The 26352-nt window shown below is 40.6% G+C and overlaps 1 protein-coding gene across 3 annotated transcripts in view; it reads right to left on the minus strand.

Moving 5' to 3' along the window:
• Positions 1-3449: 3449 nt before the first annotated feature.
• Positions 3450-26352, minus strand: part of SPIRE1 (spire type actin nucleation factor 1) — a 187187-nt gene continuing 164284 nt past the window's right edge. For 2 of the 3 annotated variants that reach the window (XM_048840209.2, XM_048840210.2), the window contains 7 exons: positions 23385-23475; positions 19710-19852; positions 13121-13258; positions 9733-9803; positions 9211-9238; positions 8982-9118; positions 3450-8043 (listed from right to left, as the gene is read on the minus strand). In XM_048840209.2, the coding sequence (XP_048696166.2) occupies positions 7785-8043; positions 8982-9118; positions 9211-9238; positions 9733-9803; positions 13121-13258; positions 19710-19852; positions 23385-23475 (867 nt within the window). In that variant the 3' untranslated portion in view covers positions 3450-7784. Of the gene's footprint in view, positions 8044-8981; positions 9119-9210; positions 9239-9732; positions 9804-13120; positions 13259-16822; positions 16997-19709; positions 19853-23384; positions 23476-26352 lie in introns of all 3 variants that reach the window. The other variant, XM_075125320.1, reaches the window with a different exon arrangement.

Here is a 26352-nt window from a genome sequence, read left to right on the forward strand (position 1 = left end):
GTTTTAACCATTCATTATGTCAAGAAAGCTGGAACTAGAGAATGCACCTTTTAAGAGCTTTTTACTAGTAATGCATAAACAAACTGCATTTCAGTATCACAGCGTGAAAACAAGCAGAAAAACTCCTAGTGCCTTTCTTGCATATAAATAATTGCCCTCATCTCTTGGAAGCCATACAAAAGTACATGCACCATGACAGCTTGGAGGAAGAAGGGATTTGAAAAATTAACACTTTTGGTTTGTGTTTTATCCTTAAAGACTGAGTTGAAATACTCTCCAAGGTGAAACTTACTGGTGGGACTCCTACTTCATGCAATTTATGGTGCTTAGGCTGTAAGCTCAGTGCAGGTGTCCTTTGTATGTAGTGCAAGGTTTAGCAAATTAATAGGCACCCCTGTAAGTTAATGCTAACTTCCATAGGCCTGGAAAGAATGAAATGGCTGCATACTGTGCTGGCAAATGTAGGCCCATTAGAGATGAAATACTGACAGATAAATAGGACTAAAAAGTTCACAAACCTTCAGGCTAAGTTACTTCTGAGGGTGCCTATTACACTGCTACCCTGCAAGTCATCACTTCCATTAAAACCCCTTGCTTGATATGAACCAAATCCAGAAGGGCATGTGGGTGAGGCATGGGCAAAGATAAAAAAAAAAAGCCTCCACTAATGGATGGCAGCCCTTTACCTGCTATGCAATCTTTTTCAGACACAGGACTGTGCTGCAGCAGAGCTGGGTTCTAGTCCCACCTTTGAGACAAGCTTCCTGTTGACATTGATGAAGGAGGTGCTGTGATTCCCCCATCTGTAAACTGTGTATTACCTACCTCACAGAGGTGTTGCAAAGCTAAGAAACAAATCCATCTCCTGCATCAGGGGGGCAAAGTTCAGAGGTACTATGCAATGCTGGGGGGTAGGGAGGAATAGGGTCTCTAATGGAGTAGCTGTGTCTCCTTTCCATAGCCTACATCTATTCTCAGTGCTCAGCCCAGCTCCTTAGGCCCAGGCCCTAGGATACCTTAGGGGTTGTTAGGAAGGTGCAGCAGTATGAAGTACTGTTTCTAACACACAAGCACCCCATGTTTATGCAGGGGCTGGCCCTTTAGACTGGATTTCAGAAGTTTCTAGAACTAGACGTATCCAATTCAAGACTGACTCTTTCAAAAACTGGTTTAACAAATGTTTTCAATGAAAAACAGTTTAGACCAGCAGGTGGCAAGACCACTTATTAGCCCTACAAAAAGGCAGGGTGGTAGTTGCTACACAGCATGGACAGGATTCCTCATTAACCCCTGAAGTGCTAGGTCTCATATACTTGCTGTGGTAATGTTACCCAGTACTGTGACCAATGGGAGATTAGGAGGTATCTGAAACCTTGGCCACACAGCATCTTGTGGTCTGCGTGGGCTGACCCTTGTTAGTTCTGCATCTGTCATGTAGTTAAAAGAACAGCCTGCCTGCCTGCCAACTAGAAACTAATATATAGACTAAACAAATGCAGCATCAGTTGAATAGTGCATAGGTCCCCTTTTGTGCACTTGCAGGGTGACTGTGGACTTGGGGCTTGTCTACACTGGCTACCTCTGCTAAAGGATTCTCCCATCAGCATAGGTCTGGGGTTCTCAAACTGTGGGTTGGGACCCCATTTTAATGGAGTTGTCAAGGCTGATGATAGTAAGATCCTCCTACTATTGGCCAGGCACCAGTGTGGATCTAGACAGGAGGGTGGTAAAATGCTCTGGACTGGTGCTAGCCCAATCGTGGGAAAATCTGTGACAACTGTCAGTATACACAAGGCCTTGGCAGCATACATTTTACCTTCCTACATAATGGAAAGTTTGAAAACAGCTTGAGAGCTACCCGCAGGAGAAATTGCTGATAAGTTGCAGAGAGAAAGAGACAGTAATTTTAAAAAGTGCAGTTCTTACAGCACCTGGAGAGTCGTCTTATAAAACCCAGGTTCTAAAATGCATTTTATAAAACTATGGGCCAGATCCCATGGTCTGTTCAGGGTGCTTTGTGCTACTCTAGAACTCAACTGGCCAACAGAAGATTCCCTTGATCTAGAGGAATCCTCTGATGGCATGAGACTAGCAGCGAGGCTCCTACATCATCCTCCCACCACCCAGTATAGGGATACATCTGGGGGAAAGACAGAGAATGGGGCCAGGATGCATCTAAGTCTTGGCAATCCTCCTTCTGGAATGGCCTCTTCAGAGACATAGACTAATGAATGTAAAATGTAATACCTGTGGCTGGCCCAGGACTGGAAGGCTGTGAAGTTGCCATAGGGATGGAAGGGGTTCTAACAGCATCAGCTCATCACCCGTACAAATACTGAAGGAAAGGTTTAACTTCCTTACTTCTCCCAAGTTCAGGTGAATGGGCTCAGGCTGTAATAGGGCCTGACTGGCTTGTGTTTTGAAGAGAATGCAAGATCTATGTCTGGTTGGCTTTTTCAGTAGAGTGATCAAATAACACACACTAGCTGTTTTCTTATTCGGGTATTTTTTGTGAAATATTAAGGAAGATCAAAAGCATATTAGTGAAGTCAGAGGAAAACAAGGGAATGGAAAACAAGACTGCATGCCTGTGATTAATATTAACAATTCAGCAGCTCAGTTTTAACTTAGTTACATATCAAAGAAAAAAAATAAAACCAGCTTTCAGTCTTCTACATGGAAATGATTTAGAATTTAATGCTAAGATAAGAGGTACGCTGTTGCATCAGAATACAGCACCTTTCCCCTATCCACTGTGCGATGTCACTTTCACAAATACAATTAAAATAATAAAGACATTCCTAAAAGCTGCACAGAACTTCTGGATGAAGTTTAGCATGATTGCTACCTTCATGCCTGTCTAAAGTTGGAGCTTCCCCCACCTCCCTACCTATGCAGCCAATCCTAGAAGGGAGAATCAGAGAACAGACTGGTTTTTGGAAAATAAATTATGGTGTGTGTGTATTTTATTTCTTGATAGCCTTCCATTTTGGTCTTTGAAAGACTCCTAGTACGTCTCCCACAATGCACATCAACTACAGGCTCCAAAAAGATAGGTTGTGTGTAGTTATTTCAGATTCTGTAAAAAGTTCAGCGCAACTGATCCATATAGGAAGAGTTAAAATTATATACAGCTCTTCAGCTTGTGATATGGAAGGTTTTGGTAGGAACTGGTCATACTGTACTTTTCTACTGCTTAGCAGAAGCAGTATTTTAATGCAAAACATACTTTAATGCTTAGAGTCCAGTGGGTCACATATGCAGTTATATTGCTATTCTAAAGACTATTTTGACCTGTTTCCTTTCTTTCATGTAGCCCAGTAAGTGTGAAAATCTTACTCATCAACACTACAAAAGAAACCACCATTTGACTTTTACAAAATCCTAAAAGGCCGTTCAAATTTTTCTTTACAATAGTTTGCACATGAATAATTAATACACACAAAGGCTATGCTCCAAAGACATTTTATTGTCCCCAGGTTTTTTTTTCTTCAATAAAGGACTTAATGAAAAAACCCCATAAGCAATATCGTCACCATGAATGTTGAAAGAATTTGTTTTATACACATGAGAGCTGCCACAAAGGCCTGTTTGCTACCTTCATTGCAGCTGTTAGCAAGGCTGAGCTGGCTTTGAATTCTCAAGAACTGTTTTCATGTATAAAATACAAGACCATTGCATTGTCAATGACATTTTTTTAAACCCCTTTTGGGTCTCTGATGCACTTATACAAGTCCTAGTTTTATTAAACACAGAGGGAAAAAAAAAAGATTTTAAAAACTCATTGAAATGAGCTCGCTGTGCTAGTCCCACAGTCTTTTCAACAGAAATTCATTTTACAATGTCTATGGAGAGAGGCTCAACTTTAAATCTAATAATATAATCAATATACATATAAATAAGACTCACTTTTTTTTAAAATCTTCATGGGAAAGTCAATTCCCATTGCTCAATGCATGACAGCTTTCTAAATATTAATAAATATATTACAGACATTTACAAACTTTTGTTTTTCTATTCTGACACAGATATGAAATTTAAGCCATAAATAGGACTTTGTGGGCAGCTTGATAAGGTACGCGGGTAAAGTGGACTGGTCCTTGACACTTGGAATGGGTTTCGGACACTAGCATGAACGGTGAGGTGGAAAGCTCAAAATAGTCCACTCCAGACTGATCCAGGCAAAGAGTGGACAGTGCTTCTTCCGCCTTTGCTTGAGAAAGAGAATTGCATTTCTTACTTTGTTTCCTCTGCCAAAGTAAAGGCCAGCACATTGTACAAGAGTCTATTTTCCCTAATATAGATGGAAGCAACCAGCGTGGAAACCCCCCCAGAGATTGGCAGCTCTAGGGCAGGATTCCCCTCTCCAGGTTCTTGTGGGAGTCTCTGTGTGCTACCATCACACTGCCCTGGAGTGGCCGAGACAGGCGGATGGGGGTAGAACTGGAAGCCGCCAGCCTTTGCACTCTGCTGCCCTCACACACTAATGGACTCTTAAGCTGACGACCATTCACTAGTTCACAGGACCATTTTTTGTTCTGTGTTTGTACAGTGCCTAGCACAACAGGGTCATGGCAGGTGACTAGGTCTGCTAGGTGTTGCAGTATCACAAACACCACAAAGTTAGTAATGATGCTAGAAGCAGCATCAGCTCTCCTCTACAGCATCTATGAGGATGCACTGATATGGGAGAGAATATCTCACCAAGGAAGCCATGCTGCAGGGAGCAGGGATGATGCACAGAGGAGTAGGCCTTCATGGATGGCCCAGGATCTGCAGGGCTGGAGTCTGATTTCACTGCTCATATACTGGATGTGAGGCATTATGAGGCTATGGCTTCTATCACAAATCCCTCCCAATAGAAAGAAAAACATGCTGCATACTCTGCACCCCTGAGAGCCTCAGAGACATCAAGGAATGCGTTTCCTGCTCCTGCAGCTTTTTCCAAGGGGCCATGAAGAGGAGCAGTAAATAGATGTAAGGGGCGTAGAGGGGGATGTTTCCCAAGAAAAATTAAACACAGAATAATGGGGGTTTAAAATAAAAGCCCCATGTGCTTCCCTGGGAACTGGTCATCTGGTGTGATTACTAGGCAATACAGCAAGGGAAAAAGGGATGGGTGGGTAGCTGGGCTGCAGGGATTGATTTTGGCACAGAAACACAAGTGGCAAAAGAAGTGCTACCATGACTAACGGGGGATCTTATTACCCATTTCACATGAATTGCACTGTGCTACCCCACTGTCATAGGTCCTTAACTCATCAAGATATTGTAATTCCTTGAATACAGAGGTGAAAGTAAGCCGGTACAGAGTACCAGCAAGAGCCGGTGCGCCGTACCAAACTGGCTTCCCCGGCGGCAATTTAAAGGGTCTGGGGCTCCCAGCAGCGGCTGAAGCCCCAGGCCCTTTAAATTGTCGCCAGATCCCCGCTGCTGGACCCCTGGGGTAGCGGAGGCAGCTGGGAGCCCTGGGGCTCCGTTGGCAATTTAAAGGGCCCAGCCGCCGCTACCACAGCCCTGGGCCCTTTAAATTGAGATTTAAAGGGCCTGGGGCTCTGAAGGCCCTGCCTCTTCCAATTGAGGCCCCACCCCTTGCTCAGGGCTCCAGCGTACCGTTAAGTCATTTAAGTTACTTTCACCCCTGCTTTAATATGAAAGACCCATCGTCCTGAGGTCCCCAGACAGAGGGTGTAACAGCTGCATGGCCCTCTGCAGAAAGGAAAGGGTTAAGAATGGGGACTCACACATAACTCTGAACTTCCTGGGATCATCAGTTCAGGCAAACCCTTAACATTATTACCCGATACTCGCTGTGTGTGCAAACTATGTAAATACGATTAAAGGAAAATGAGGATGGATGTGTCCCAGGATGGGTTTAAAAAGCCCTTTGTACAAGCTTTTCAGAACAGCCCAAACACACATTTACCTAATAGCAGACTAGCTGCTTTGGAGCTATTACAACTTAACTTGCAAATATGCCTTGAAAGGGGAAATCCTGCACGTTTGGGGGGCAGGGAGCCCAGCCTACTGTGAAACTGGGGCAGCTCCACTGCGTGGATTTGGGAAGCCTGTGAAGGTGGTCCCAGTGGGTGGCTACTCCCCTCCCACACAGCAGGGATGGTGCAGCAGCAGTTGCAGAGTGGCTCTAATGTTGCTCAGTGGAATGTGGGAACCATACTCCCATCATCAACCCAGAGCCCCGACATCAAGTCTAGGATTTGGCTCCCAGTGACTTTTTAAAATGCATAATATTTGGTTCAAGAGATTCTATTTTGTAAATATGTATTTAGAGTTTGAAAACAGATCAACCTTAACTGTATTACAAAAACCCTGTCTCAGCTACTTTGGAGCAGTTCTGAGGTATCTCTCATCAATCTCTAGTACAGAAATGTTAATAAATTAGATCTGAATCTTTCCTACTATGATATTATATAATACAGAACTGTATTGATATTAAATGTCAATCTGGGTATGAAAAATGTTATGAAAAAGTTACTGTGTACGCACAGTAGTTGATTTTCAAGTATTAGTAACTTGGTTGTGTTAACTTATCTCCATATTATGGACTAAACTCTAATTATGTTTTAACTGCTTTAAAAACAAAACATCTGAATATAAAAAAGAGCAAAAAGCATGTGATGTTTGTTAACATTGTAACATTATTGAAACTTTTAACAGGTAGACTTTTTTCTCCATAAGTTTGTTAAAAAGCAAAACAAAGTGCTCCTAATCTGAGACACAGTTGTCCCAAATTTCATCAGGATCCTAAATTTTACAGCCAAACTATAAACCCCTGAAAAATGGGATTTATAATGGATATGCTCCTGAACTTTTAATAATAGCAGTGCTTGTGTGTTCCACTATAATACAAATATACATATTACCCATACTTCCTCTCTGGGTAACCATGTTACATACTTTACAGGAATTCAGTTAAACTTAGAAGCCTCTCTTATTTCCCACCCTCCCCATCGAGTGTACAGCTCTATCTACTGCTAAAACTACGACTACCAAATATAATAATCACAATACATTCAAAATAAGGAATCGACTACTCTTACCTGCACAGGAGACACTTCTAATTACACCAGGGCTTAGAAGTACAGCAGCTCAGGGTAAATGGCCCACCATTTGGACATACAGCCTACTGAGATATTTTACACTAGAACACAGACATTATAAAGTTCCACATTGAACCATGATCTCAGAGCAGTAACAACAGTTGAAAGAAAGATAATGTTGATAGCACTAGCAAAACCTTCTAGGTTTTGTGCTGTGAGACAATGAGACCAACAGCCCACACTAGGTTTTTGGTGTACAACATGGTTCCATGTGCCATATAAACTAGAACATGAACACTATTAGGTCGGTAATGCCAATATGACTTACTGCTTACAATTGTGCTAACATTGACACCTGTGTTAGATTTGGTTCTCCTTTAGGAATACAATTCAGCTCCTGTCCTAAAAACAATTCAAGGAATGATGAAAAACTGAATGCAAATAAAGGGTTTCTATCTCCACAATGCACGCGCACACACACACACACAGGGAACATTTTCAAACTATTGTTTCCTTCCAGTGCAAACGAGTTATTGGCTGACCTATTACTTATCATTATCTATAGATAGGAATGTAGAGTCTGTGGAAACCACAGAATAGCAAACCCTGTGATCTAATGCAAATTCAAGCTCGTTAAGTAAAACAAAGGGAAGGGTAGTTTCAGTGATCTTTCTCACAGATGCTGACCTCATGAAGACAAAAGCAAAGAAAAAGGCACAAGACTCAGATCTCATTGATCGTTCTCTCAGAAGGGCAGTATTCAGAGTTGCCTGGTGATGCCATGCAGAATGATTGTGTTTTCCTTTTTAACCTGGCTCGTTTGTTGGCCAGAGAGAGGCTGCGCCGGCTTGAGCTGATGATTTCTGAAATAAACTTTTTGCAGTCCACGCACACGTCCATGGTGCTCCAGTCCTCCATTAACTCTTTGGGAAACTGTAGATCTTCATTTGATTTATCCACAGACTTAGACTTTGCGGACAACCTGAAAAACAAAGAATCCGTCCCTTACTCATTATCATTATTTACCATTCAGCCCAGTTTTGGACACGAATGGAAAGAATATGCTATTCCTGTCCCAAGTCTTGCTGTCCCTGACTTAAGGAGAGTGCAAAAAAGCAGCAAGGAAAGGATGGAGATGGGAAGACACGTCAATAAGATTACATGGTTATTCGGTGAAGGCTAGTGTAAAGCATGATTTGGCAAAGAGAATTTTATGAATGACTACATGGATGTCCTAATTTGGCTAATTTGCGTGTAGGCACCCTGGCAGACAGACTTCCACACAGAGAGAGGGGTCCGTGGATCTACAGCCTGACCTGATCCAAATGTTATTTCTGGGATTAGCTTTAATAGCAGCCTGTGTTCAAAATGTAAAACCAAAAGATAAATTATCACCAAAGCCAAAATGAAACAAACCTATGGCTAGAGAGTAGAAAGAGTTTGACATGTGTAAGTCATTGTTTAATAAGGGAGCATTTCCCTATTCAGTTACCAACAACATACGGATTTTTCTTCTAAGGATCCATCTACACTAGAAAAAAAAAAGTGACAATATTTATCAGCTGTACTAATATTACTGTCATCAGCTATAGTATAGACAAGGGACACAGCACATTTTAAATATCATGTCAGCAAGTCTTATGTAAGTAAATATAGTTTATATTTACTAAGTAGTAAATGAAAAGTAATCAGGATGGGTTTTGTTCCACGACAAATGTAAGGAAAAACCTCAATCTTGAAATTGGTAAGGAAAGACATTTATCTTTGGGTTTCTAAAAAGATATGACAAACTTTGAAAAATTAAAACAAACTACAAAAACAAAGCCTAGTAGATTATGTCTCATTAGCAACTAAGAGACTGAGAAGATCTTATGAAGAGCTGATACCAGAAGTAGAAGCTGAACTAGGAATGTCTCTCACCTGGACATGCTCCTAAGCGGCCGGTGGTGACTGGTGGAGGGTTTTTCTGGTCTCATAAAACTGTCTCCTCTCTGCAAAGCAGAAGGTCCCAGAGAAAAGATAGGAAGGGTGGAGTATGGCTTTGATGGCAATCGCATCTGTTACAAGAGCAGGAGAATGACAGTGTGAAGTATCATTACCAAAGACACAGCCTTTCTGAAAGGAACAAATAGTAGGTTCCTGAACTTACCTTTTTGCAACACTGTGAACATACAGGCCTGTGTAGGAAAGTAAAAGTCTGAATCATTCAGTGTAAAGAAATGTTACTTAAGTAAGACAGTGTGGGGTGCATAGAGTTCCATATTTACTGCCTTATTGACTATCACCTTAAAGTTTGCTCAGTTTACAAGTAAACATTTTTCCCCCAACTGCCAATACTACCAACTCAAATTAAATCTGAAATTCTCTTTGTTCTTTTGGGTTCACATGTCACCCCCCAGTAATGAGGATTCTGTACAATCTAATTGCCTCGTACCCATATGGGCTCTGCTGGGCTAACAGAGGAGTACTGTTACTGTTTTATTCTAAAACCTGAGCAGCTCTGAATATGAATATTTTAAGGGAGCAGATATGTTGAATAAGGAAGAGCCATTTTTACAGTCGTTTTTCTGACCATAAATACATTTCAAAACCAAAACCAAACAACACTGTGAATTAAAACAGAAACCAATGGGGTATGAATCCTGACATTTCACACTGAGCAAAAACTCACCTCTTACAGAACTGACAGGTGTAGGACCAGGTGAAGAAAGAAAACCTCCTTGTTCGACAACAGAAACAGAGCTAAAGAAATTGTAAACAGAAGAGACTGCAATGTCAGCAGTTCAGTCATGGAAATAAAATTGCATGCTTCTAACCGGGCCTTCGGTGAAGACGCACAGACTGAAGTTGGGATAGATAAACTTGTCTTATGAAAGGAGACTCAGGGCTTGTTTAGCCTAACTAAAAGAAGGTTGAGGGGAGATATGATTGCTCTCTATAAATATATCAGAGGTATAAATACCGGAGAGGGAGAGGAATTATTTAAGCTCAGTACCAATGTGGACACAAGAACAAATGGATATAAACTGGCCACTAGGAAATTTAGACTAGAAATTAGACTAAGGTTTTTAACCATCAGAGGAGTGAAGTTTTGGAATAGCCTTCCAAGGGAAGCAGTGGGGGCAAAAGATCTATCTGGCTTTAAGATTAAACTCGATAAGTTTATGGAGGAGATGGTATGATGGCATAACATGGTTTTGGTAATTAAATATTCATGGTAAATAGGCCCAATGGCCTGTGATGGGCTATTAGATGGGGTAAGATCCGAGTTACCCAGGAAAGAATTTTCTGTAGTATCTGGCTGATGAATCTTATGCTCATAATCTTAATGAATAATCTTTAAGAATCTTAAACCCATATGCTCAGGGTTTAGCTGATCGCCATATTTGGGGTCGGGAAGGAATTTTCCTCCAGGGCAGATTGGAAGAGGCCCTGGAGGTTTTTCACCTTCCTCTGTAGCATGGGGCACGGGTCACTTGCTGGAGGATTCTCTGCTCCTTGAAGTCTTTAAACTACGATTTGAGGACTTCAATAGCACGGATATAGGTGTGAGGTTTTTTTGTAGTAGTGGTGGGTGAAATTCTGTGGCCTGCGTTGTGCAGGAGGTCAGACTAGATGATCATAATGGTCCCTTCTGACCTAAATATCTATGAATCAGTTGAAAATATAGATTTGTTTAATGTGCAGGAGCCCAGGGGAGGAAAAGGAGACACTAAATTTTTTTTTCCATGATCTGTAATCTATGGAAAAAAAATACACTGGCAGATGGGTGCTCTGATATTAAATCCCCCTGGGGCACATGATGCATGATTTCCCAGAAGCTTTAAATTCCTTTTAGCTTGTTACACATGAGCCTCCGAATGTCATGCCTAAGGCTCAAAAAAAAAAATAAGAGTGTGAGATTAATGCACCCTGCTTACCTTTGGAGGACAATGCAGCCTTAAAATCATCCCACTTGCTTTAAAACTCGGAATATACAATTCAGCCAGACAAGGGGAAAAAAAGATTCCTCACTCATTTTATTCTAAATGAATGAGAAGAATTTGCTGACATATCTCATTGTCTCTTTCATACATAAGGGCCTGGGTTCCACACTCTTTACACAGGGAAAGCATCTGTGACAGACTGGGGGCTCTGGGTCAAGTTGTGAACCTGGTCTTGTTTTGTGGGTACCATTTTGTTTCCAGAGCTCCACTTTATACTGTAATCTTCATGTTGGAGTGCGACCCTCATGTTGTATTGCAATCTCCAATGGGGATTAGCGCAACTATTTTGTAGTGGGGGCTTCAGATCTAGTTGAATGACTATACCTGATAAGTTGGCACAGAGCAATCCAAAGCCAGCAGTGCTGTTTATCTCTTTACTGCTAGCCCAACCATAAAAAGAAAGATTATCTGCACAGAAACAGAGACATGGTGGGGGTGGGATGCGAGGAAGGGACAGGACCTACCAAAGGGGTTATATAAGTGGGAATACCCTATGTGAAGGAGCTGTCCACTGCTACATGCCGGGAGAACAGGCTAAGGACAGAGAAGGCAGGACCGGCAGGAGGGGTGAGATCAGACTGGGGGCTGTATTCAGAATTTTTTTTTTCAAACATCTGTAGCTTGCTCATTGTGCTTTGTTAAGAGTAAAGTGTCTGTGGTTAAGAAATTCCTTTGCTTAAGACTGTGTTCCTTGCTTGCCTGCCATGTTGTCCCTGAAGGGGCAAATCAGGAAGCTCAAAGCACTCACAGAGAGGTGGAACATATGTAAACAATTTGGAACTTGGTAGGGCTGCGTCACTGGTTCTAGGGTCCAAATGGAGTCCCAATTCCCAAGAAGGGTAGCAGACATGGGATCTGCACTTGGGAACATGCTTGAGAAACCCAGAGCTAGGAACAGTGACCAGACACTATCCAGACCCAAGGCACTTAGAAGCATGTGGGAGTCAGCAGCTGGGTCCACTCACAACAGACTGGTGTCCATTAAGACAAGGGAACTGGACTTGGTTGTGACAGCTTCCATTTAAATGGGAATTAAAAAAAAAGATACTTTATATTGTAAAACTTTTATTATATCCTATTTTACCTGTAGCTCTGGTCTCTCCAGAAAAAAACAGGAAGTAGCATGGCTGTGTATGTGTGTGTGTCTGTGTCTAGGGCAGAGGTGGGCAAACTATGGACCGCGGGCCACATCCTAGGCTTTCAAATAAGCCTGTCTTGCCACTCTGAGCGGCAAAGGAAGGGGGTGGGGGGGAGGTGGGGTTGAATAAGGGGCAGGACGTCCTGGTGGGGCAGTCAGGGGACAGGGGGCGGTTGGATGGGGTGGACGTCAGGAGACAGGGAGTAGGGGAGATGAGGTCCTGGGGGGCACGACAGGGAGCAGGGTCCTGGGGGGGGCAGTTAGGGACAAGGGTCCCAGGAGGGGGTGGTCAGAAGACAAGGAATGGGGGGGTTGGATGGGTCGAGGGTACTGGGGGGCCTGTCAGGGGTTGGGGGTGTGGACAGGGGTCAGGGCAGTTCGAGGACAGGGAGAATTGGACTGGTTGGGGGTTCTCAAGGGGGCAGTCGGGGGCGGGAAGTGGGAGGGGGCGGATAGGGGGCGGAGGCCAGGCTGTTTGCGGAGACACAGCCTTCCCTACCCGGCCCTCCATACCATTTTGCAACCCCAATGTGGCCCTCGGGCCAAAAAGTTGGCCCACCCTAGTCTAGAGGGAAGGATGTTTTATTAAATTTAAGCTAAAAAAAAAAAAAAAGAGAGAAAAAGAGCGAGAGAGAGTGAGCACACAACAACTACTGTAAACGCTACTGTGTCTGTATGGAGGGTCAAACAAATGTGATATTCCAATACAAATTTTTGACATTTCCATATATAAACCAAGGAAACTGGCCCCTCTGTTACCTCATGTAGAGAAAGTTTAGTTTCTCCAATATAAATTGAAAGTCAGACTGGTCAATTATTAATGAAAATCTGGCACCTGCATTCTGGTTCCAACTCATATTCTTTCACTGACTAGAATCTGTGTGATTCACCTCCCTCCCTAACAGCTCTCAGTAGATCATCTGAAACAAGCATACCTTTCCTTTTTTGAGGGCAGTGTAGACATCTTTATATTGCTGATACTTTTCCAGCTCTGCTTTCACTAGCACCTGACGAATGTGCATGACTTCCTCCACTGTCAGAGCCAGGCATTCCACTGGGTAACAAAACTCCTCCTGGAAACGAAAAATCTACATTACTATGTAACCCATCATCTTTTCAAGATTTCAGCCTAGAAAGCCAGCCACCTAGTTAGTAACTTCAAAGAAAAGATTTCACAACCCAAAAACGGAATAGCACTGGCTGATCCATGGGCATCACAAGAGTTTCAAACCAACTTAAGAGACTGATATTGTGCAATTTTTATTATGAGCACTTATATCATCTGACACCTGTTTCCATTTATTTGATTTTATTTATTATGAATATTTGTTTTAGCCAATTACAATTCCATTTTATCATTTGAAAGGACACAAGGTGATTTGATACATAGGTGTAAAAGATATTTCTTGGCACGGTTCCCTTTGATAGTATGTTGCTTAAAGACAAGCAGCTTCTCAGAGACTTTGTGGTGCCCAGAAAGCAGTTAGTAGCCCCCGCCAAAAGAATTTTTATTCAATGGTACCACATATTGGTAATCATGGTTATAATTAGATCCCGTGAACAAAATCTAGACCAAAACCATAGAAAATGTATTATATGCAGTAATACAAACAGTCTTCCTTCCCTCCAAGATGATGATAATGTCAATTTAAACTTTATTAAAATAATCTTAAAATATAAAGTTTGAGCAAAACAGTTAATCCATTGTTGTGTTCTTACTAGCAGGGAATTACACCCAGGCTACTTATGATGGAACTACTGCCCATCTGTGAAACTTAAATACGCTCTGTGCTCGTGCGTTTAAGAGAACAGCAACCCTGAGCATATGGCCTCTAACTTCGGTACCACAGAATAAAAAGCCTCGTTCCCATTTGTAATCCAGCCCTGAGGTTGATTGCATGGTTCTAACAGAAAGACAGAACCGCTCTGGGAATTCCCATCACTTTTTGCTTAGTGCACCTGTTCACTTAGCCCAGAGGGGCTATGGTGCTGAAGTGACACAGAAATTTAACGTTCTCTGAATAAATACAGGAAATCTCCTTTGTACACACAAAGGCACTGATGACAGCACTCTACAGACAGCTTGGAAATGTAATTTATAAATCAGAGTGATGATTCAGTTTAGTGGTAAAGTGCTCAATTTAAATAGATAGTCTTAAAATTCTGTTCTGACTTTCAATTAGAGAGAAAATATTTTGATCTCTCTTGCAGACCTGGCAAACATTAGCATTTTAGAAACTATGTTGTCTTATCTACCTAGAAAAGGAACAAACAAAATTTACTCTGTCTAAGGTACCCACAAAAAGCTAAAATTTTGGTTTTCTTAGACAAGCCAAACCTCTGGGGTATGTTCTTACTGGTGACACTTAGTTTTCTGGAAAAAACAAACTATCAAAACCAAATGTGATTTGCTGTGAGGTGTAAAACTCCATGAACAAACAAAATATGTCATTTCATTAGCAGCAAACTTCCACATAACCAGCAGCTAGCTGTCAGTATTGTATTTTAGATCCTTATGAGGATGACAGCACTATTCGATATCAACAATGCTTTGGGAGGGACCGAGAGGAAGAATAATGGGTGACAGAATGTGGGGCAGGCAATGCCATTGAGAAACTTATTTTCTACAGGATGGGTTGTTAGGATGGTGTTTGTGGCAAGTGAGATTTACTGAATGCTTTTGATCAATCACAGTTTTCAGTCTTTTAGAAAGCTATTTCCTTATAGGAGGGATATTTTTCCTTTAATATAATCAATTATCATATTTAATTCTTCCCTTAGACAACAAAATGTTCATTATGATGAATATTTAAAAACTAATTTGTTGCATATTTGATGACATAATAAATACCCATTTCAACTTTTAAAGTTTAGCCTCTTTAATATGTTTCTTTAATCTCTTAAGATGCTTTATCAAGAAAACTTTGTTCCTGTAAAACTAGTACTTCCGGTGTTTACTAGGTAGCAGAAGAATCATGTGGATCTGTTCTTGCAACCATCAAAATTAATTTTCATTACAATTTGTGTGACTAGCCAGCAGGCAAAAGGGGGAACATGGAAAACGTTCACTTGTTTAAATGCTAATGTTTTAATTCCAGCGGTTACATAAGGACAACAAAGCTTTAATGCAACATTAAAGAAAAGTTAAAGGATATACTGATTTCTGAAGAATGTTTAAATGTTTTTCCTTCTCAGAATAAAAATAAGTACACGCCAAATCTTTAATTTCAACATTAGCTCAGTCTTTAAAGTAAGCTAATCAAAATTACACTAACCAACGACTAAAGTTTACAAAAACAGTAATATTTTAGAGTTTTAGCTTTAACTCCTATCCATAATCCTTGTCCATGTATAGGGGCTGCATATGATAGTGTGTGTAATATCCTAAGTCCTCTGCAATACCTACACTCAATGGAGTGTGTTAAGGACAGAACCTGGCTTCTGAATGTCCTTGTTTTTCTGGATTTGAATCCAATCATCAATTGATATTAAAGACAGTTTAGTGTGGTTATTTTTAAATGGAAAAAAATAAGCCATATTAAAAGATAATTAACTTTTTAAGTACAGAAAAGTAACTTATAAAGAATTTGCTTAATATTTTGACTATGCAGTCACAGCATAACAAGGGCTCAATCAGAGCTATTCTAGTGTAACTGTGGTGAATTTATATCAAGAACAACATGTAGTCTGAATATCCATAATACGAAATAAGCGCTTTGTAGATTATTTTCAATATATCCTCACCTAAGAGCTCATGCTACTTATGTATAAACAGTACATGTTTCATATTAATGTATTGATTATACTCAATGTGTTGTAAAACTTTGCATTACAAGTCATTACCATGTATTCAAAAGCGTCACAGCAAGGAAGTACTGCATCTGCAAGTGCTGGGTGAAATACAAAAGTTATGCAATTCAGATTATGTTAGGCACTCTAAAGTCTATGCCTAACTAGACATCTTCAGTCTGGACTACTCAATTAGATATCTCTAGACTGTAGATAGCGTTGCAATATTTTCTGGTTGGGACCAGAAATGGGAGGAAACCCCCCGACCAACTTTGAGAACCTTAAAAATTTTTGTTTCCTGTTCAGTTCTAAAAATGGGTTTGGGGGAGTTCTTATTTTCTTCTCAATTGGTTGACCTAACCTGGTGCAAGCCAATTACTGATCATGCTGGAAGTTCTGATACTTAAGTGCATCAAAGACTAAAACCATTGTTAGGGTTTTAAGTAATATTTTGCTTAGAAATGCCATTCTATTCCATGATACTGTATGTCCTGTTAAAGCAACAAACAGCTTAATCTTTTCAACACAGTCCAAGGATCACAGTGGTTTTGCTTGTGAAGGCTGGTGGATCTTCATGTGCTGTATATTTAAGATTTGGAAAACGTGTCCCACTGATAACCTTATGATGTTGCATTTTTAATTTGCTGTCCTTTCACAACTGATTTCTTTTTCCCTTGAGGTGATTGAAGGATCTAAACACACACAAGTATTCTACAAACACTGAAATCAATCTCAATCAGGAGTAGTGTGCCAATCTAAGCTGTTAATGCGTGCCACAGCTTAGGAAGTGCTCCTAGAAGGCATGTGCTTGTAAAGATAATCTCCAAAGCCAGCATAAAGAGGCAAACCTTTGGGGGTTTCCACCTGCTGGTAAAAGCTCTGTCACACAGATAATACATAGCCCTTGCCACTCCAACCAGGGCTGCTTCAAAGGGATGAGAGCTGAGCAGAGAAGCTGTTTGTATGGTTGAAAAAAATGGTCTGAAAGTCATCCTTGGGAAAAAACTGGTTATCCTAGGAACCTGAACAATAGATAGGAAGCAGAATAGGGAACGCTGAACATGAATGAAATTGTTAGCAGGGATTCTGGATCATGAAAATAAGAAAAGTCATGAAGGCTTTCACATATACACCTCAGTGCACTGACTGTATCTTACTGATTAGGTACCAAGTTGGGTGACTTTTGGAGGTACACCACAAGGCCAACCCTGGAAACATAGTGAACTCCTGAGCTGCAGTTTCTGCGACGTCTCATTTACCATTGATATGTTGACATGAAAAAGGGCTGTTTGGAATTTTTCCAAGTTTGTTTCGCCCCACTCCTCTTACTTTAGCTCTAATTCCCTTGGTATGCTGAGATGCCTGTTCACAAAATCCTAGTTCGTATGCAAGACAGACCAGTTGCCTGCTAATCCTGCTAAGAAACTGTAGCAATGGCCTTTTTTCATTGGCACTGATGGCTATTTAATGACAAGCTCTTTCACCTTGAAGGGAAATTTCTGTCACTGGAGCAGATAAGAATTAGAAACTCCATCAATCCTAGAGGAAAGGATGAAGCAGCGTGTAGTCAAATAAAAAGTAAAGCATTTTTTGCAGTTATCTAGAGGCTTCCACTCAAGGAACTGCAGCATCACAAATGCAGTGTCTGGTATAGAAAATAAGAGATGCCAGTTTGTATGAGTGGTGAACAATTCCATGTTAGGGTGCAGGAGCTGGTTAGGTTACTGTTAGACTAATACTGAAAACCTTGCACTGAATTAAAACAAAAAGATCAAATGATTTATCAGTTACCCACCTCCAGAGGGCACTATTTCAAAGATTAACAAATATATTTAACAGCGGCACATAAAACAGACTGCATTAAAAGATCATTTCAACATCAATTTTCTTCCTTTTCACTTCATACACAAAAGCATGTTGAACAAGTTGGGTGAGGGATGACAGAGTTCTTTAGAGTAAATAAACTGTCCCAACATGATCTGAAACACTCATTTATGTGACCCTGTAGGACTCCCACAGATGTTTCCTTGCTGCTTTTGCTTGAGGTTTCTGCTGCTTATTTTTGTTGTTGTTTCATTTTGGTAGGCTGATTAGAATTTCTCTCTATTGGTTCTATTACACACCCCCACTTCCACCCCTCCATACACCACTTGACAGTTGCCAAAAACCAATGAATAGCTTATACAGAAGGAAAGAAACAGTTATGATCATTTGAAATAAATCATGTGAAAAACTTAATCAAGCTACTTAAAACAATGACCTCATATTTAAGCTTTTTTAAGTCACATGGTTCTCCAAGTTTTGCGCTGGATCAATATCAGTAAATTGGCTGGATCAATATCACAACGTAATTTGTTTAGACATACTGAAAGTGTAAAACAGCAAACACCTCAAAATGATACACAGAGCTTTTTTCCTTTGCGTATTTCTTGCGTATTCTGTGAATACCTATGCAAAAATAAATCTTGTGGTCCCACATATAACAACTGCTGCACATTACGGTAATGAAATTCTTTTTACATTGATCATGCCCTCATCCATGAACTCTCCTCTTCAGTGTTAGAGGTTCCAAAAGTTACACTCCAAACAAACTCTTGGAGAAAAAATTCTAGTTGTGCTATACTCTGCAGGATTCATTACTGTTCCTTGAAAAATGAGTGAAGATTACTGAATGCCATTCACGCAGGACCAGAAGCTGTATTCAAGTTAGAAGCATGTGATACAAAGTCAATTTTTTCCCTTGTGTAGAAGTGGGGAAAATATCCTCCGTATCCCTGAAGACTATTGTGTTATTACACTTCAACCTCATCATTCTGAAGGACTTGCCCCACAGCCACCATCTCTTTAGCCAAAGAAAAATAAATAGGACTTCAAAGCCCATCAGTGCCACTCTGTCAAGTGGAGGACTGGTGAGTCCTCCTTCCACTGAATGCTCCTATCAATCTCTCTACACACAGATACCTCAAAGGGGCACTTTGAGCCCCTGCTGCTAAGGAAAACAAGAGACCAGGAATTGAATCCAGGTCTCTCACATTAAGTTGCAAAGTACACCGTGCCAACACAAAAGAGCCAACATTCCGTCCCCTTTGCCACTTAGGCTCCGTTGGAAAATAGTTCTCAATTAAAGCTAATTGATCAAATGTACTGTACTTTCTTTTCAAGGAGCAAAACAGTTTATGCCTCAGTGACCTCAACAATGCTATGTGGTCACACCAAGAGTTAGACTCTTTAAAGATTTTTCTCTCACATTAGGACTTTAACCAAACTAGCTCTTTACAAGGGAGGAAGAGAAAGCCATCCATTCCTTCAGCAGTGAATTAAAATACCCCAATAATAAAGAGAAAATGGATTATCTGCTTTTCCATTTGAAAGGAGGCAACTCCAAATGTGTTATTTAGAAGCTATATTATTTTCTGAGACAGGCTGAAATAAAAACTAGAGATGGGTCTGAGTCACCAAGTTCAGATCAGGATCCCATACTTCTTCAAAGTTCTGGGACATCTGAACCTGGGGTTTTGGTTCAATACAACATCAGAGAGGCAGAAAATTGAATCTTGATCCAAACTCCCCCAAAAATTCAGGACTGGTTTGAATTTGGGATTTTGCTTTACATCCAGCTCTAATCACAATGTAGCTAAGTTTTAATGTTGTTTAAACTCTTAGAAAGCTTCCGTCTTATCACCACTGTGGAGTTATTGACCTTCTCACACTATAGCCAATGCTCATGATACTTACAAGTGACTTGGAGCTCTGTTTTGAAGGTGGTAGGAACTGTCTCACGTTAGTCGGCGTTTCCTTTTCAATGGAGTGTCGTCTCTGCGGTGGTTGCCGCCTCTCTGGCTGTGGCGTGGATGATATTGGCAAAAACTTTGGAGGCACTAAAGATTCAACCAGCAGAAGTTAAACAGTGTAATTGCATGGTCATTGGACTAACACTGGGAACAGGCACAGTTTTGGCAGAAAATCTATTGTTAATTTCCAAAGTAACACAAGATAGAATATCTTCATATAGTCTTTAAATGGGCCATATTTTCAAAACCAGGTGATGAAGTGTGTGTCCCCACAAAAATGCAAAGGCACCTACAGTTTCACCCCTATAAAAAAATCTTGTGGGCATGCAATTACACTAACGTGCAAATGCCAATCTTTGTGCATAATTCAGGTTTCTGAAGGCGCAGTTTGCTGGTATTCACTCATAGAAATTCCACCCTTGTTGAATATAAATTTTAAAATCAAAGGGCACTGAAGGATGCACTCAACCTACTTTGCCACTGTTTTCATAGAGAGAGTGTATGAAAAAAATGCTAACAATCATACAGAAACGATTTCAGAGAAATCTATACATTTTAGAAACATGAAAATATTTAGAGACACTGTCAAATTAAAAATCATACTAATGTCAATCTGTTTTAACTAAATACTGTTACAGAGTAACATCTAAGATAACCGTAATTGAAAGAGATGACAGCAAGAAAAATATTTGTTTTTTCAGTTGTTTTACTTGATGCATTGGCAGCACTTTCTTTATTGGAAACACTAGGGATTTTTAATGTACTTACAACCAACTATTCTCAGTGGAATTTTATAAAAAGTTCCAGGACCCATTTCTATTTGTCTTAAGTTACATAAAATTTTATTTTTTACAGAATCTACATTTACAGCCAACTGTGAGTTGACAGTGATCCTCTAAGGGGCCACCCACGTGTGCTGAGAAAAAGTCTGATTCAACAGTATTAGAAGATCATCCATGTTAAGCAACCAATTTTTGTCAGTCCCTTGAGTGGTTGATGATGACAGGTTTCATTGTTCATCAGAATAATGTTAACGCTGTAATGATATTTCAAAGATCTAAATCAACTACTTGATAAAGAACAGCAACTGCAGCATATACTGCTGTACAGTTGAAATGGTTAAAAGACAGTTTATGCCTTTGCAATGACTAAACTAACTGTATCTTATTCCTAAAGGAACTGCACAGTATGCACACACTGATTGGGGAGCTTCTATATGTCTCCTCTTTTCCTGTAATATGGAAAGGCAAGGCCAAATCCTACTCTTAGTTATGCCAGCGTAAAGCCAGAATAACTCAGCTGAAGTCTACATTAAGACCAGGTGGAGAACAGAATCTGTCCTTTAGTCTTATAAATGTATGATCTTCAGATAAAGTCTATTTTGACAATACCAAATAAAACTTTAAAATGCACATTCACTTTTCATTCTTTTTCTCATTATTTGCAAAAAATCGACTCTACAAAGCAATTTTTTTTCACTTTATAACTATAAAAAGGAAATGTAGATTCTTTTTTAGTTCGACTAATATCCTCTTTAAAATTAAAAGGAATATAAGAGCTTGTTTACACTCGATACACTGGTCTACAGCACAGCTGCTGTAGCATTGACCCTCAGTACAATGACGAGAGTGGCGCTCCTGTCATCTAGTTAGTCTACCTCCCTGTGACACTCTGCGTCTCAAAGTAGCACCCTGCAACTCCCATATTCATCACTATGATATGATTATAATATATTTTGTAGAAAGTATGCCTTGTGAGAAAAATCTTGATCTGTTGAACATTAATATCCTGTTGGATTATATGTGCTATCATTGTATGTAAAGCTATAAAGTTTTGCTATGTGTGTGTTACCAAAGTATGTTGTGAGGTTGGCAGATGCTCACAGCCAAGCTTTCAATTACAACAAAGGACCAGCCAGTGGTTCATCAACATTTTATCCGGGAAAGAATGCACTATCCCAGAGACTTCTCAGAGAGAGTATGCATGCAATGGGGACCAATCCCCACGTCACAGCAGAGATCTTTCCAGCAAGCTGGAAGAAAATATAAAAGAGGGAAAGTGACATCACCTGGCCTCTCTCCCTCACTAACTCAACACCTGGAGGAACGTCTGGAGGACAGATTTTGAACTGGGAAAGGGTGGTCCCAGGCTGGAAATGGAGTCTTGTCTGCGTATTGAACATCTGTAACCTGTTTGTACCATCTTTCAGGGTGATACACTGCTGGATTCAAAGCCTGTTTAGTTTGTAGAACTTAAGAAACAAAACTAAATCTGTAGTCTACGTAACCAAGTCTGATCTCTATGCCTTCAACTTATAACCACTTAAAATTTAGCTTTCTGCAGTTAGTAAACCTGTTTTATATTTTACCTAAAACAGTGTGTTTTGGCTGAAGTGCTTGGGAAACTTCAGCTCAGTTTACAAAGGCTAGTGTCAGGTTTCAGAGTAACAGCCGTGTTAGTCTGTATTCACAAAAAGAAAAGGAGTACTTGTGGCACCTTAGAGACTAACCAATTTATTTGAGCATAAGCTTTCGTGAGCTACAGCTCACTTCATCGGATGCATCCGATGAAGTGAGCTGTAGCTCACGAAAGCTTATGCTCAAATAAATTGGTTAGTCTCTAAGGTGCCACAAGTACTGCTTTTCTTTTTGTAAAGGCTAGTGTGTGTCCATTCCACACTGAGGGAGGGGCGAACTACTTAATGAACTTACACTGGCCAGGCTTCTGACCAGTGCAAGATGGTCCAGTTCTGGGGTGTAAGGCTGGGAAACTGGCTGGAGCCTCCCATTAATGGTTCAAGAGTGGCTGGGAGATGAGGGCTCAGCAGTCCCACAGTCCACATTGGATCCTGAGGACCCCGTCACACGCCCCAAAAGGCAGCAGCTAGGTTGACAGAATTCTTCCATCGACCTAGTGTTGTCTACAGCGGGTGTTAGGTTGGCTTCATTATGTTGCTGAGAGGTGTGGATTTTTAATACCCCTGAGCGACATAACCGAGTCGACGTAACTTTTGAGTGTAGACCTGGCCTCAGTCACGGAATATATGCAACTCTGTCTTCTGAACAGTTTCTTTTTGTTTTGTTGTTGTTGGTTTTTGTTTTTTTTTTTAAGAGGCACATCATAGTATGAATGCTTCAAATAAATATTTTTAGTATTTTAAAAAGGAAAGAAGGGTCACAGTAATTTTGTGATGATCAATTATTCTATTAAAGTAAATGAGTTAATTCCATTGCATGGAGGCCTCTGTTCATATAGCAAATTCCGTTCTAGGAAAAGACTATTTTCCCCATTTGACAATATTTTCCTTCATTTAAAATACGTGTATTTGTTTTACTTGTCTTCAGAACTAGGCAGCCTTGTAACTTATATCTGTACAGTATCCAACAGACCTACGCCTTCATGTTAGTCAAGAGGATATTTAATCAATGTTAACCTATTCAGCAGGTCTCTTTTCCTGGGGTGAGCACCACACACTTACCCACGAACACTGATCTGCTCTGACTATTTAGCAAAATATGCTCATGCAAAATTCATGTGACAGAAAATGCTAGGAGGTGGGAAAGCAAAACAACTACTCTGTTTCTATTTAAACGGGCTTTCCTAGACATGGAACACTTACTCTTTCTACCAGAGGTTGTCTCTTGAAAGGAGTCTTCCATTTGGGAAAGAGAGACACTGCTGCTGCTTGCTGATTTGTGCATAGACTCCTCCTGGAAGTAAGCAAAATTGGAAGAATTAGAATTCTTCAGAGGCAGTCTCTCTCACTCTCAACCACCCACCCACCCCATATGGTACCACAGATAAATTATATCATTAAATCACTTATCTTCCAACAATACACCTGCAAAAAATATTGAAACTAGGCAAGCCTTGTGTAAATAGGTTTTTCCAAGTTAATCTTTTGCTATAAACTGGAATATACAGTAATTATATTATTAAAAACAGGAATAGAAAGCTAGGTGACTCTGTTGTAATCTGCCTTTTCCTTAATAATTACTTCTGGCACTGAGTGTCTAGCAGGGATTTACAAGCCAAATTAATACAAGTATGTACCTCATATCAGCAAGAAATCAAGATTCAAGCACTTAGCTTCCTCTGGTCTCCAAAGGAATGAGGAGTGACCCTGGTGACCATGTGACCCGGTAAAGAGCAATTAATCTAATCACTAATTTCCACAACCCTGTTCTCTAATCTCTAATCCTGGTGCACTTCTCTGTGTTTAAAGAAGTCTCATTCATTACATAAGTATGTTCTCATCATAGCAGCCAAGCAAAAACAAATTCTGGGAGATGAATTTGAATGAAATGGTCTTCGACTAACACTTTTCAGTTAATGGGTGGCTAAAGAATCGCGCTTCTCTGAATCAATACCCTTGTAGACTGCCCTCACCTAAAACCTACAGTCTAAATTATCTCATACAAACAAGCTGCAGTATATCACTGGAGCATAACAAAAGAATACTGGGCTGAAGAAATGTTTGTGAATACTGTTGAATTCTGACATAACTGCTTTTAAAAAAGGAGGGTTGCAGTGTTACCTCCTGTACTCTTGGGGTTTACAAATCAAACCAGTGACTCTCTCTGAAAACAAGTAAGCAACTCAGCCTCTCAGTCTCAGAGGCCGTGAGGTCTTGTCTACACTACAGGGGAAATTAGATCTAAGATATGCAATCTGAGTTACGTGAATAGCGTAACGCAAATCAATGTAGCTTAGATCTACTTACTGCGGGGTCCACACTACGCGATGCTGACGGGAGACGCTCTCCCGTCGACCCCCCTAGTCTTCTCAATCCAGTGGAGTACAGGAGTCAGTGGGAGAGTGATCTGCAGTCGATTTAGCAGGTCTTCACCAGCCCTGCTAAATCAACCGCCGATGCATCAATCACCACTCATAGATCCCCTGGTAAGTGTAGACAAGCTTTTTGTGAGGTACATGAATCTTAAAAAGGAAAATCTCCAGTAACTGAAACAGTGCCCCCTCTGGTTATGAAAAATCAGAAGGGAAAAGCTCACAGGAACAGCACATTAACAAATGGCAACTCCAAAGCCAGAGAGTCACAAATTATGATCAGGTTTCAGAGTAGCAGCCGTGTTAGTCTATATTTGCAAAAAGAAAAGGAGTACTTGTGGCACCTTAGAGATCAGGCGATCAGTATGGACAGACCCTGATCGTCGGCAGGTGGGATCAAACCTTGGGCCTCTGGAGTTTAGTACATGAGCTTCTACTGCATGAGTTAAAAGACACACGTCTGTTAGCTAAGGCTGTAGAGCAGACTCATTAATCTCTCTGTAAGTGATCTCGGTGCCACGAGCTGGGACAGAACACCACACCCAGAGGTGTGTGGGTTACAAGTACTCTATGCTGAACACAAGAAACCCAAGAAAAACCTGGGAGTTAGCTGCCTGCATGGAATTTAAAAAGCAGTCTGGTAACATTTACTAGGTCTAAAGGAGGGTTCCAAAAAGGTTCTCTTACAGCTGATAAATATAAAATTTGCGAAGAAGAATAATTGCTATTCAAAATGCAACATTAAACTTTTAGATTGGTGAAAACAACTATCGGTGCAGTTAAAAAAAACAAAACCCTAGGATATTATAGTCATAGATGTATTTCATTTATTCTTTCATGTACAGAGAGATGAGCAGCTAAAAAGTTAAGATGAAGAGATAAGAAACCTGCTAGTGGTAGTGCCTTTTTCGAATTAAAAAGCTCCATGCTCCCCTTTGTTTTTACGATTGGAGGGGAGCCAATGCCTGTGGAGCAGGCTAGATGAGCAGCAGACAGGGGAAGGCTGGCTCTATGGCACACTCCCTTCCCGTGTCCCCCTGTGGGATTACAAGGGGTTCCACCTAGAGCAGGACAGAAAATGGGGGTGGAAAACCGTGAACATTTTTGACAATTCCAAAGTCCTCCTTCTCCACAGGTTTCTCAAAGGAATTATTTTTAATTTACTCATAATGCTTAAGAACATTTTTATTGAAAATTTCTGTTTTCAAAATTTTTGAGTTTTTCATTCCCCATCCTCTTCTTCCCTTTCTCCTCTCCTCCACTATTTTTTTTTTCTCCTGGAGGGAAGAGGAGAAGAAAAACTGCCCAGGAAAAAAAAAAAAAGACTACATTTTTCATTTTTCAGCTTCACAAATTATATTTTTTTAAATGTTTAAAAAATGAAAATTTCCAATTTTGAAAAAAGCTATTTTGGTTTAAAATAGTGTTCAACATTTTTAAATAATTTCTTGTTTCATTTTTGAAGCCTAGGATGGATTCGGGGGCAGGTCTCAGTCAGATGCTGCCCTGTCCAAACCCATTACAGTACACAAATGTCTCAATCCTGTTCCCGTTTGTATTTGTGGGAGTTTTGCCACTGAGTTCAGTGGGAGTGAAATTGAGCTAAAATTCCGCAGTAATTTGAGCTACTTCTCACTCTGTGCTGTGGAACAGCATCTCTTTCAGGGGAGCTTCTGGGGAGTAGCCATGGCAGGGGAAGTATCTGTCCAGGTACCATAGAAAATCTGGCTGAAAGAGGCAGGCAGCACCAGTGAAAACAAAGGGCTTCTATAGGGATGCCTACTGCCCCTGCCTCCAGA

The sequence above is a fragment of the Caretta caretta genome, chromosome 2 (genome assembly GCF_965140235.1).
Source record: "Caretta caretta isolate rCarCar2 chromosome 2, rCarCar1.hap1, whole genome shotgun sequence".
Lineage (NCBI taxonomy): Eukaryota > Metazoa > Chordata > Testudines > Cheloniidae > Caretta > Caretta caretta.